General features: G+C 41.6%; 3 protein-coding genes across 3 annotated transcripts; 2 read left to right on the forward strand and 1 right to left on the reverse strand.

The window, feature by feature from the left end:
* The first annotated feature begins 1,724 nt into the window (after positions 1–1,724).
* LOC140797704 (pathogenesis-related protein PR-1) lies at positions 1,725–2,513 on the forward strand. Its single transcript, XM_073151338.1, has one exon. The coding sequence runs from the start codon at positions 1,901–1,903 to the stop codon at positions 2,477–2,479; it is 579 nt and encodes a 192-aa protein (XP_073007439.1). The 5' UTR covers positions 1,725–1,900; the 3' UTR covers positions 2,480–2,513.
* Positions 2,514–7,313: 4,800 nt separating this feature from the next.
* LOC140791804 (anthocyanidin 3-O-glucosyltransferase 7-like) lies at positions 7,314–9,123 on the forward strand. The gene has a single exon (XM_073142465.1). It carries the CDS (start codon positions 7,603–7,605, stop codon positions 8,953–8,955), a length of 1,353 nt encoding a protein of 450 aa, XP_072998566.1. The 5' UTR covers positions 7,314–7,602; the 3' UTR covers positions 8,956–9,123.
* A 543-nt stretch (positions 9,124–9,666) lies between these two features.
* LOC140798559 (transcription factor MYB36-like) lies at positions 9,667–11,235 on the reverse strand. Its single transcript, XM_073152430.1, has 3 exons — positions 10,911–11,235; positions 10,684–10,813; positions 9,667–10,593 (listed from the first exon to the last, which is right to left on the reverse strand). The coding sequence occupies exons 1-3, from the start codon at positions 11,044–11,046 to the stop codon at positions 9,828–9,830; spliced, it is 1,032 nt and encodes a 343-aa protein (XP_073008531.1). The 5' UTR covers positions 11,047–11,235; the 3' UTR covers positions 9,667–9,827.
* Positions 11,236–11,667: the final 432 nt, after the last annotated feature.

Raw genomic sequence — 11,667 nt, forward strand, 5'->3', positions numbered from 1 at the left:
TGGCTGCATATCATGATCAGGAATTAGCCCCCAAGAAGCTTCACGTGTACCAGATACTTTAATTTCTAGCCATGTATGTACAATTCGAAAACCCTGCATGAGGCTGCAGCTAACAAGTTGAGATAGAGAGATGGCTGAAGCTTGCGTGACATAGGAGAGAAATTTATAAAACGAAGGAAAATTTATACATACACCTTATCTTTTAACGAAATTGTAGTTTATAATTTATATTTACTATTTGTAAATAAAATTTTATAATTTAGTAAATATGTGTAGAAAATATTTTGTGGCTAGATTTGTTAGCTAAACTTAAATTTAACTAAACATTTAGGTTAACTATACTAAAAAAATTATAAAAATACCTTTAACTAGATTATGCTAAGTGTATTTTAGTTATTTTAGAAATAAATATATTTTAGTCATTTTAAAATAAAATATCTCTAAATTAGGGTGTTCTTTTACACATATTCGTTAAATTATAGGGTTTATTTGAAATTAGTAAAAATATAAGGTATAAACCGTAATTTTATTAAAAAAAAGTAGGATGTATATATAAATTTCTTAAAATAAATCAAGTGAAGCTATACATACATACATATGTATATGTATGATAATATTTCAAGTTACATAAAAGCCCAAGGGCAAAGAACCAACATATACCTAGGTGGGGTTCTTGGTCTTCTATACCACATCCACATGCCTGTGGGCAAATTCAAGAGATGGTTAGTTTCATCAAGTGAAGGACCTCGATCACCATTCCTTAATTGTGGCGTGGACAATAACTACTCTGGTTATAAGATAATCTCCATTTGCAATACCAAATGCACAAAAATGAGGCACACCGTGATCTATTTAATCAACTCACTAATAGCTATCATTTCTCAAAGGAAGAGTGAATTGGAGCCGTCAATATCATGCATGGGACCGTCAAACTATTGGAATCCAAAGTAATGATGTCTTTAGGTGGTCATGTCATGAACTAGTTCAACAGTATGAAAAAAAATTCATTTACTACTATTATTAGTATTATTTATATTTCTATTTCTTAAAATATCTTATTTATATGTATATCCGTACAAATCCATCTTTCTTAAATATCTTTTTTTTTTTCTCTTAATTATATAGATATCTCTCAAACCTAACTAACAAGTTAAGACATAAATATCAGGTCTCTGTGCATATTAAATCATTAAGAAGGTTATAGATATAAATAAATAAAAATTTGGAAGGCGTATGCATGCCAAAAACCCTTTATTTGAATAAGTTAATCCAGACATGCCTTATCACAAGGTGCATTGTAATTTGTAAAGCACCTAGATATGGGTCCATGATATCTGAATCGCGAAGCACTAGTCGACCCTATCCCAAGTTGTAACCAAATAATGGATGGTCCCTTAATTTGGTCCGATGCGGTCCTATGCCCACTTGCCTCTACTTACCAAACATATGAAATGAATCGGACATGTAAGTTTAGTTTGGCCAAAAATAAATAAAATTGGGAGGGACCTGGAACAACTCTATATGTCAATTATCTCTGAATGCAATCCGTATACCTTTTGTTAAAAGTTACACATCCCTAGACAGACACATGCAAAATTTTGCAAATGAGTAATGCTATGCTTGTAAACACTTAACAAACAATTTATAAACATGCACTCTTAATGTTGGCGTCATCCTGGGGCATAAGGATGCCATGATATGTGCATTACCTCCTTACAAATAGAATCCTCCTTTGCTTAAGAAATTTAAGAGAACAAGACAAACAGGGCCACCCACCAGCACTCACGGGGCTGCCTAGCCCACCACCTCCATTGTCACGAGGAGGAGTTACCTCCCCCCAGCTCACTTACTATTTATGGCGCATCTCACTACATCAAACCTCCATCACTAGTTCACAGCCATGAAACCTCTGCTTCCTCTCCTCCTTCTCCTCCTCCTCCTCCTCCTCCTCCTGGAGCTCTCATTCACATCACATTCTTCTGCAATCCCCTTGACACGATCCCACAAGAGGGCCATCCACAACATCTCCAAATCCCTCTGCTTGGGCTGCTGGGCGGAGTCCTTAGAATTCCTCTACGCCCACAACTTGGTGCGAGCGGCCCATTTGGAGCTCCCATTCCTCTGGGATTCGAACCTGGAGGCGCACGCGAGGTGGTGGGCGGAGAAGAGGCGAGGAGATTGCCTGCTGGAGCACTCGTTTCCCAAGAATGGGTTCGAGCTGGGGGAGAACGTCTTCTGGGGCAGCGGAGCGGGGTGGAGGCCCAGAGACGCGGTTGGTGCGTGGGCCGGGGAGGAGAAGGACTACTCGTACGACTCCAACTCGTGTGCGCCGGGCCGGATGTGCGGCCACTACACCCAGATCGTGTGGAAGAGCACGAGGAAGGTTGGGTGTGCGCGAGTCGTGTGTGACGATGGGGACGTGTTCATGAGTTGCAATTATGATCCGCCCGGGAATTATGTCGGGGAGCGGCCCTACTGAAAGCAAATGATCACGTATATTTGTAACTGAAATTGTTTAGCATTTTTATAAAATATCTTTGTTATATATTTTTTTATTATTTTTTATGAAAGTCTAGAGATTGATACTATTATCGTCAGCTCGATAACAAATTGATATTAAAAAAAATCGGGATATAGGTTACAACCATGGAGACTTAAACCCAGAGGTGATCATCGACTTGGGTTTGGGCCGTTAGACCGATCGAACTTAAATATTTATTTACGGCTCGGCTCATCAATAACTTAGATCGGAGTCAGCTTGGGCTAGAATGCTATAGCCTGTTACAGTCCACTAACCCATGGATATCAGTCCTAGGTCGAATGGGCCTAGCAACATGTCGAATTTTAAAAATATTATATTTTATCGGACTAAGCATAATGGTTCTAGATATATATATATTCTTATTCAATTTTCTATTTTAATAAGCCTAGCTATATGTATATCTATTTATAACAAATATATAATTCCAATAATGTACACATAATTCCTATGTATTATTCATATGTATGTGAAAATAATTTACATCATCATATGGTGATTAATTACTCAAATAAAATACTTAATTACTTTAACGTTCATGGTAATATTTCTATTTAGTAAGCCAGATATTATTTCATACTCAATTACAAAAATTAGAATTAACTAATTACTAAATTACTGGAGCAGGAAATAAATCAAGATAAAATAAAATAGCAAAATAAATAAAAGATATATTACCATGCTGGGCTGGGCCTGGCCCAGTTGAGCTGTGAAACAAAGCTGGGCCGAGGCTTAGCACTATGGATAACTGGGCTAGAGAGGGGATATGAACCAGCTCTGGGCCTTGACACAGCACTATTTTCGGTGGGGAATCAAACCAGAGCGAGGGATAGAACGAGGGAAATAGTGGGAGGAAGAGAGAGAAAAAGAGAGAAGGGAGGTGGTAGTGGCGGTGGCTCGGTTTTGGCATGGGTAAGGGGAAACCATATGAGAGAGAGAGAGAGAGAGAGAGAGAGAGAGAGAGAGAGAGAGAGAGAGAGAGAGAGAGAGAGAGAGAGAGAGAGAGAGAGAGAGAGGATGGGGGAAGGGAGGTGAGAGGTGGCGGTCAGAGGAGCGACATTGCCGTTGTTGGGGATTGAAAGTGAGGGAAATGTGGCGGTGGCGTCGTGGTAATGGCGTGGTTGTCGGAGGGAGAGGAAGGTGACGGTGCTATATTGGTACAGTGAGTTTTTTCAGTGGAGAGGGTGGAGATGGTGGTGGCGTGGTCATCGGAGTTGGGTGTGACGGTGGTGAGATGGAAAAAGGGTGGAAGAGAGAGAGATGAGAGGGGGGGAGAGAAGAGAGAGGAGAGTGGTGGAGAGGAGGAGAAGGTACAGCTTGGCCTGGCGAGGTTGCCGGCGTAGTGGGGGTTGCGGTGGTGGCTATTTCGCGTTGGGTTTGGAGGACAACCAGAGAGAGAGAGAGAGAGAGAGAGAGAGAGAGAGAGAGAGAGAGAGATGAGGGAAATATATATATACAGAGAGAGATGTCGGTTTGGGATATGCCGGCTGAGAGGGAAGAACAAAAAAATGTAGGAGCAGAGAGAAGAGAGAGATGGAGACCACAGAGAAAGGGGGAGGAAGTGGAGAGACTTTAAAACCAAAAAAAAAAGTAAAATAGTTTAATATCCGCCCAAAAATTTATAATCTTAATCAGACGACTATAACACTCTAACGAGGAGAGATAAAAAATTTTAACTAAAAAAAGGTAAATACTTCACTCTAAAATTTATAATTTTAATCTAATGACTGTAATAACTAATTTTCATATTAAGTACATGTTTCAAAACCATATTACCTAAAAAAATATATTAGTCAACAATATTAAATTACAAGTGCCTAACTTTTGAGTTGTACGTTCTTTTCTTTCGTTAAAATTTTTTTCTCTTAAATATTATTTAATACTAAATAATTTAAATTTGACTCGACAGAGTTCAAATCTAAATATGATTCTCTATTTCTATATGTTATTAAATTTTAGTTTAAATTAATCTTAAACTAATGAGATATTATAACATCACTAGTATTTTACTATTATAATTAGTTCATCACTTATTATCTAATTATTATGATTTTAATAACATTATTTTATTTTTATAATTTCTAAGTTATTATAGTTTTATTTCATAGGACTATACTTATACTAGTTTACTAAATATCCAATATGAGACTAAAAAATAATGAAAATAAACATGCATAACGGGTTGGACTACGAGAGGGCTTAGTGGGTTGAGTTTTCGGGCCAGACTGAGCTGAGTGGGTAAAAGCTTAGCTCATGCCACTCATTATCTTGGCTCAAGTTAGGCCGGGCCTACGGATAACTCTACACAAACCCCATGTTTGGCTGAGAAACATACTAGATAACAATGATATAAATTATCAAAACTAACTCTCATGCATAACAAAAGATGGAGGGGGTACAACATTAGCCTAAAGTCAGTGGCTACAATTAGACCACTAGAACACTCGTCACACACAGATATACGCAACCAAACAACACAACCAAAATAAATAAATAAAAAGTAACAAAAGCCAACGAGAAGGTAGAGGTCAAAGAAAATTTAGGAGTGATCGATCCTATGTTTACATCCACATACCCACAAGCACATACACATATAAATACATATACATATTAGATGAAATAAATCGAAAAGACAGTAAGAATCATTGCGACCAAATGGAATTTGCACTAAACCCTAAACCCTTTGTGCTAAGCCATTATTTATGCCCGTTAGCCCAACAAATCGATATATTAATATATCTAAATAGATTCTCACAAAATTCGGCTACATGAATTCTCAATCCCCATCTTATTCCCCTATAATTATTCCTTGAATATCAGATTCATTTTTCCCTCCTTTTAGCCTTACTTCTTATGACTAATCTAATATGATAAAAAATAAAACATAGTCATAAGACCACACCTCCCCTATTGTTAGCTTGATCAAGCACACGATTATCACGTGACTCAATGTTAGGTATATAGATTTCCGCAACTCTCCAACAAACACTGACATCAATGTTGGCTTCTAGAAGAACGAGACAATGGATTACAAATTAAAAGTGTCTAAAAGAGGAGAAAGAAAAATTAATTAATTCATAGGACTTTGAATGACCAAAGGTTTAATCCAACAACTATATATATATATATATATGAAAGAAAGTTTGTAGATAATATCACTCATTTTAATCAATCGATTATAATTTAATACAAAAATAAAAGAAAAAATAGAGCAAGAACCCTAAGAACAAGCTTCACACTTGGCTACACTATTGGCCGAGCAGTAGTTAAAACAAATACTCAAGTACAATAAAAACAGAGGAGATAGAGCAACGGTTTAGAAGCAAGCCTCTCGTTTGGCCAATCGATATCCCTATAGGTAGAACAACATGAGCATTGAGAAGCTAAGTGCCCAGCTAAGGAGCAAGCTTTAGATAGGGATATATGCACGCCAGTGACAGAGTACGATGAATTTAACAAAACATCTGAAGACTCTATTTGAATAGACTTGTGAATCTAAGAATAGAATGAGCAAACAAAAATGAGAGGAAGGAAACAAATAGTAAAAGGGAAAGCAAATATCTAGCTATTACATCCACACAGATATTTGATTCTTAGAAAAAAAAATTTGGCCCAAAATAGGACGAGGCAGGGCAGATCCTAGCACCGACAGAGTTGAAAACTAGGTGAGTCAAGATGAGGGCCAGCGACGGAGGCTGAGAAGAAGCGAGGTGTGATGATGAAAGACGAGGCAAGGTGAGGCACGACGATGGAGATAGCGAGGAGCGATTTAGTCGAGAACGGGACCAGCGGTTGAAGCGGACGAGTAGAGAACAAGACAGCAAGATTTATAACCCTTAGCTCAAACCTTGACGATGTAGAGGCCGAGGAGGGGATCAGGCGACTACGACGATACTCAGCCTGACATCGACCACAGTCATCGGAGGCGCTAAGAGAAAAGATATGAGATGGATGGTAACATAAGAGAAAGGAGGACTAAAGAGAAAGAGAAAAGATGAGAGAGAGGAAGAGAGAAAAGGGGAGAGGAGCAGCGGCGAAGGATAACTCTCTTAGCGAGGGGAATAAAAAAGAGTCCAAAGTTTAACAGATCGTCGGTGGTAGTAATATCATGCAACCATCTTCTTCTTTTTAATTAAAGGAACCTTCATTAAAAAGCCAGAGACTTAAAAAACAATAATCTGGCTCAAAAAAACAACAACTATATTAATAACCAAACCATCTTTAATAACAACTACATTGATCAACGGAAGGCACCGCAAACATAATTGCGGTATAACTACTTTCCACCAAACAATATATATATATATATATTTGCGGCTAAAATTGAACCAAGCGGTCTCATTTTGCACCAAGGGAGCACTACTCTCTTGGCATGAGCTTTTGCATCTCGATCTTTTTCGGTTCAATTTTGGATCGAAATTATTCGCCTAATTTAAAATATTAAGTTAAAATTAATTACATTCAATTCCACAAACTCCAGCAGCTTGATAGACAAATCCAAAACTATTTTCAAATCAAGTGTAATTTAAGTTTGAATCGAATCAAGCTTTGAATTGAATATTAAAATGACCTACACTTAATAAAATTAAATTTAAACATATAACAAAAATAAAAATGATTTATTATATAATATTTAAATATATAATCAGGCTTGATTGAGCCTATTTTTGTTCGAACAGAGCTAGACCTAAAATTAATTTTAAATATAATCTAATTAATTAAGTTAGTCTCATCTAAAATATTAGCAGCAGGCTTGATTATTTTGACAGCCAAAATCTTTGTTAAGTCGTGCCACTTGCCGTGCAGTCTGCACTGCACTAAATGTCTAAACACTGTTTTATATATATATATATATATATACTTTTGTAAGATGTGATGATCAACGTGACGTTTGACCTATCGCTTAATTTTTCTCGCTCTACCTCACGTTACGGCATTTATCAGTCGTACGTCTCTCTCCTGTCCTCTATTCAGCTATTCTATATACATATGTGGCAGTCTCAGATACCAAACTCTCACCCCTTCCAAGTTCCAAAATATCCATCTCCTAAAACTGTTTACCAATGGTTGCCGACAACGATCGCCGCGCCGCTCCGCTGTCACACGTGGTTCTCGCCGCCTTCCCCTTCGGCACCCACGCAGCGCCACTCCTAGCCTTGGCTCGCCGGCTCGCCGCCGCTGCTCCGAGCACCACTTTCTCCTTCCTCAGCACCGAGAGCTCACTCTCCTCCCTCCGGCGCACCGCCGATATCCCCAGCAACTTCCGCCTCGCCACTATGCCGGCCGGCCAGGGGGCAGCTCCGGGCGAGGGGGAAATGCGGGCGTTCATAGATGCGGCAGCTGCGGGGGGCGTACGGGAAGGGGTGAAGTCGGTGGAGGCGGCATCGGAGGCGCCGGTTACTTGCTTAGTAACTGATGCCTTCCTGTGGATGGCGGCGGAGGTGGCGGCGGAGATGGGTGTGCCGTGGGTCCCGGTTTGGACGGCTGGACCGCACTCGCTCTCGGCCCATCTCAACACCGATCTCATCCGACAAAACGTTGGCGTCTGCGACGATCGCGTCGCCTTCGTCCCCGGCCTCGCCGACTACTTCATACGCGACCTCCCAGATGGCATCGTCTCCGGCAACGTCGACTCCCCCATCTCCCTCCTCCTCCATCGCATGTCCCATCACCTGCCCAACTCCGCCGCTATCGTCGTCAACGCGTTCCATGGCCTCTTCCCACTAACCGACGCTTACCTCGCCGCCCATTTCGGCAACTACCTCCCCCTCGGCCCAATCCACCTCCTCCCTCAGCCCAGCCCAAACTCCCAGCCCATTCTCGACCCGGAGAACTGCCTCTCCTGGCTCGACCGTCACGGCCCATCAACCGTCGCCTACGTCAGCTTCGGCACCGTCATGACCCCACCTCCCCACGAGTTAACCAGTCTCGCCAATGGCTTGGAAGCGAGTGGGTCACCCTTCCTGTGGTCCCTACGTGGCAAGGCCCAAGAACTCCTCCCTCAGGGCTTCTTGGGCCGGACAAGAGGCAGAGGTCTCGTGGTCGGATGGGCCCCGCAGATGGAGGTGCTCGGGCACGTGGCGGTCGGTGCGTTCGTGAGCCACTGCGGTTGGAATTCGGTGGTGGAGAGCATCACGGGCGCGGTGCCGATGGTGTGCAGGCCCTTCTTCGGGGACCAGCTCATGAACGCGAGGGCAGTTTCGGAAATTTGGCGGATTGGGTTGGTCGTGGACGGTGGGGCCCTGAGCGAGGAAGGCATGGTCGCGGCTTTGGATTTGGTTTTGCGTAGGGAGGAGGGGAAAAGTATGAGGGAGAGGGCGAGGGAGCTCAAGGCCAAGGCCGAACGTGCCGTTGGAGTTGGTGGAAGCTTGGACGAGAATTTAAACAAGTTGGTGAAGTTTGTGTGTGGAAATTAATAATCCACACAACCTTCCCTCAGAGGCTGTTGTTCTTCCTCCTCCGATATGTAATAAGTTGTATCCGCTAATTAAATTACATCTAGATCCGCGTGGCATTTATGATTGGATTTAATATTGCGGTTTAACAAGTTGGGCTCTCTTTTGTCAAAAAAAAAAAACGAACAAGTTGGGCTCTCACAGTTGCTCCGATCCAGTTGCAATAAATTTTCATGCCATATTTAACTTCTTGGGTCAATAGTTATGGGCCATCACTAGCTCATGTTCGGTCTGAAAGCCACCAGTCGTCACTTGGCTAAAGAAAGGGGAAAGAGAAGAGGGAAAAACTACTAGACATATTAACGTTTGCATATGTTAAGTTAGATGGAATATGTGCATTAGCTTCTCTCAGACAGCCATTCGTCTATGAATAAGAGATGTTGTTTTGTATCTTCGCAAGAAGAATTATATTTCACTTCATCAAATTCTGCATGTAAGAGGGAAGGGGGGAAATCCGAAGCTGCTCATTTGCATTCCTTATCCGCTTAAGAGGCGGATTAAAAAAGGTAGCTTGATTTCTTATCCCAGAGAGAGAAAGTGAGTTTGCATATGAAATAATATTCTCTTTCTTTTGTTCATCAGCATTTAATAGCACAGATCACTATGCAGCATTGTACTGAGATTCTTCATTAAGATAACAAATTAATCAAAATAATTAATGCATGCCAGATATATAAATGAAGAAGCATTCAAAAGCTATATTAGATGGACAACTGACAAGAACATACATGCCGTATTATTATTCACATATACATTAACAGCATCTATCAGTTTGAGACTCTCATGACTAAGTATCGAGGTATAAAATCCCAACTTTATTCGTAAACGTCTACCTATATCTCATACCCGAGTACGTAGTCTTGAAGCACCGTATAGGGTTGGAGAGTGGTGGAAGAATCCCGAATCCCTAGTGATGATATCTCGTTGAAGCCATTGGCGGCGGTGCCGCACCAATTCATACTCTCCTTTTCTTTGCTAATTTCATTAAACTTACTGTCAAACTCGGCCATTTGATGCTCAAGATCTTGTGCTCCAAAGCTCGCATTTTTGCCATACAGCAAGTCATGCAGCTCTACTCCTTGCAGCCCGACATAGTCAGAAGAACTCAAGCTTGAGCCTGGCGAAGAAAACCCAAACTTGGAGCAGTACTCTAGAGTCAAGGGATCTATCATCTCATGTTTGTCTACAAACATGGCTTGCTGAGGGGACACAATAGCATCGCGGCCATCGGACGGTGGTCGTGGTGCAGTCATCCCGGCGGTGGCATCGGTTTGCGCACCTTGGAAGATGCTATCCCCTAAGGAGTGCAGCTCAGGCCACAAAGCTGGACTGTTATAGAAGGAGAAGGGGTCAATGTAGAGGCCCTGGAGCTGCATGTGGAGTTGCATCCTCTCGAGCGCCGACGCGCTTAGGACTTGCAAAGGGGGCTCGTTGCGGCCGTTTGATTCCTCGCTGCGTTCTCGGCTAACGGCGAGGCGGCGCGGCTGCGATGATTGATCTCCTCGCTTGCCTAATAGCTTCTTCTTTAGCCTCGTGTTCCAGTAGTTCTTGATGTCATTGTCTGTTCTTCCTGGCAGTTGGGCTGCGATTATTGACCACCTACGCGTAGGATTTGGTTGTAACGAAGTGTTAATAATTCGACAAAAGTAATTAAGAGTGCAAGATGATCTATATATATGATCTACGTACCTGCTCCCAATGCTTATGTAGAGACTACAGATGATCTGGTCCTCTTCTTCTGAGAAATCTCCATGTCTAATATTTGGCCTCAAATAGTTCAGCCATCTCAATCTGCAGCTCTTCCCGCACCTCTTCAACCCTAGAATTACCCAAAGTTTCCGATATTAACGAAGAAACAAAAGAATTGGAAGTTTATAATGGCCTGGGTTAAGAGCTGATAACTAACTAATAATTACCAATTTTCTTGGGTAACGCAATCCAATTGTTTCCAGTCCCATGCTCCTCAATATACGCCTTGAGCTTTTCATCTTCCTCAGGTGACCATGGCCCCCTCTTCACGTTAGCCTTATCACAACATGGTGCCCTCCCCATCTCTCTCTCTCTCTCTCTCTCTCCCTCTCGCTCTCTCTCTCTCTCGATCTTAATTCTCTTAATAAGCTACCCAGAAGAGAGGATACACTCTTAATTAATCCCTAATCAAGACCAAGCTAATTATTTATAGGAGTTGAGACACAAGGGGAAAGATGTGCTCCTCTAGATGTGATGCTTACGATAGGAGACAAAGATACCGGTGAGCGGACTTGGGGGTTTATTGGATAGCTTTCTTAGGTCACATCTACAACATTTCAATGCTTGGCGTTCTCTAGCTATCACCACATTTGTTTATTGGATTTCAAATCTATGATTGACAAAGTCCACTGTGCCTGGTGTTGTTATATGCCGCGGTAAACAGCGCTCGAGTATCTCATGACTCATCTGTCCTATCTCTGGCCTCTTAATTTCTCCATACTCACGGAAAGTACTTTTAAGGGAAAGTAACAGTAGAACGCAAGTTAAGACTTGGGTCTGTGGGAATGGGAATCCTAGTGTGCTCTTTTCATTCACATATGCATATATAACACCTAAAGGGGATGTTGAAAGGTCCTCGTCCAGGCATTGGTTGTGACCTGGTCGCCACCTCGTGATTCAAAGTTGTTATGGATTTCTTCACAT

Source organism: Typha latifolia, chromosome 1 (assembly GCF_019914945.1).
Source record: "Typha latifolia isolate L0001 chromosome 1, TyphaL0001v2, whole genome shotgun sequence".
NCBI lineage: Eukaryota > Viridiplantae > Streptophyta > Magnoliopsida > Poales > Typhaceae > Typha > Typha latifolia.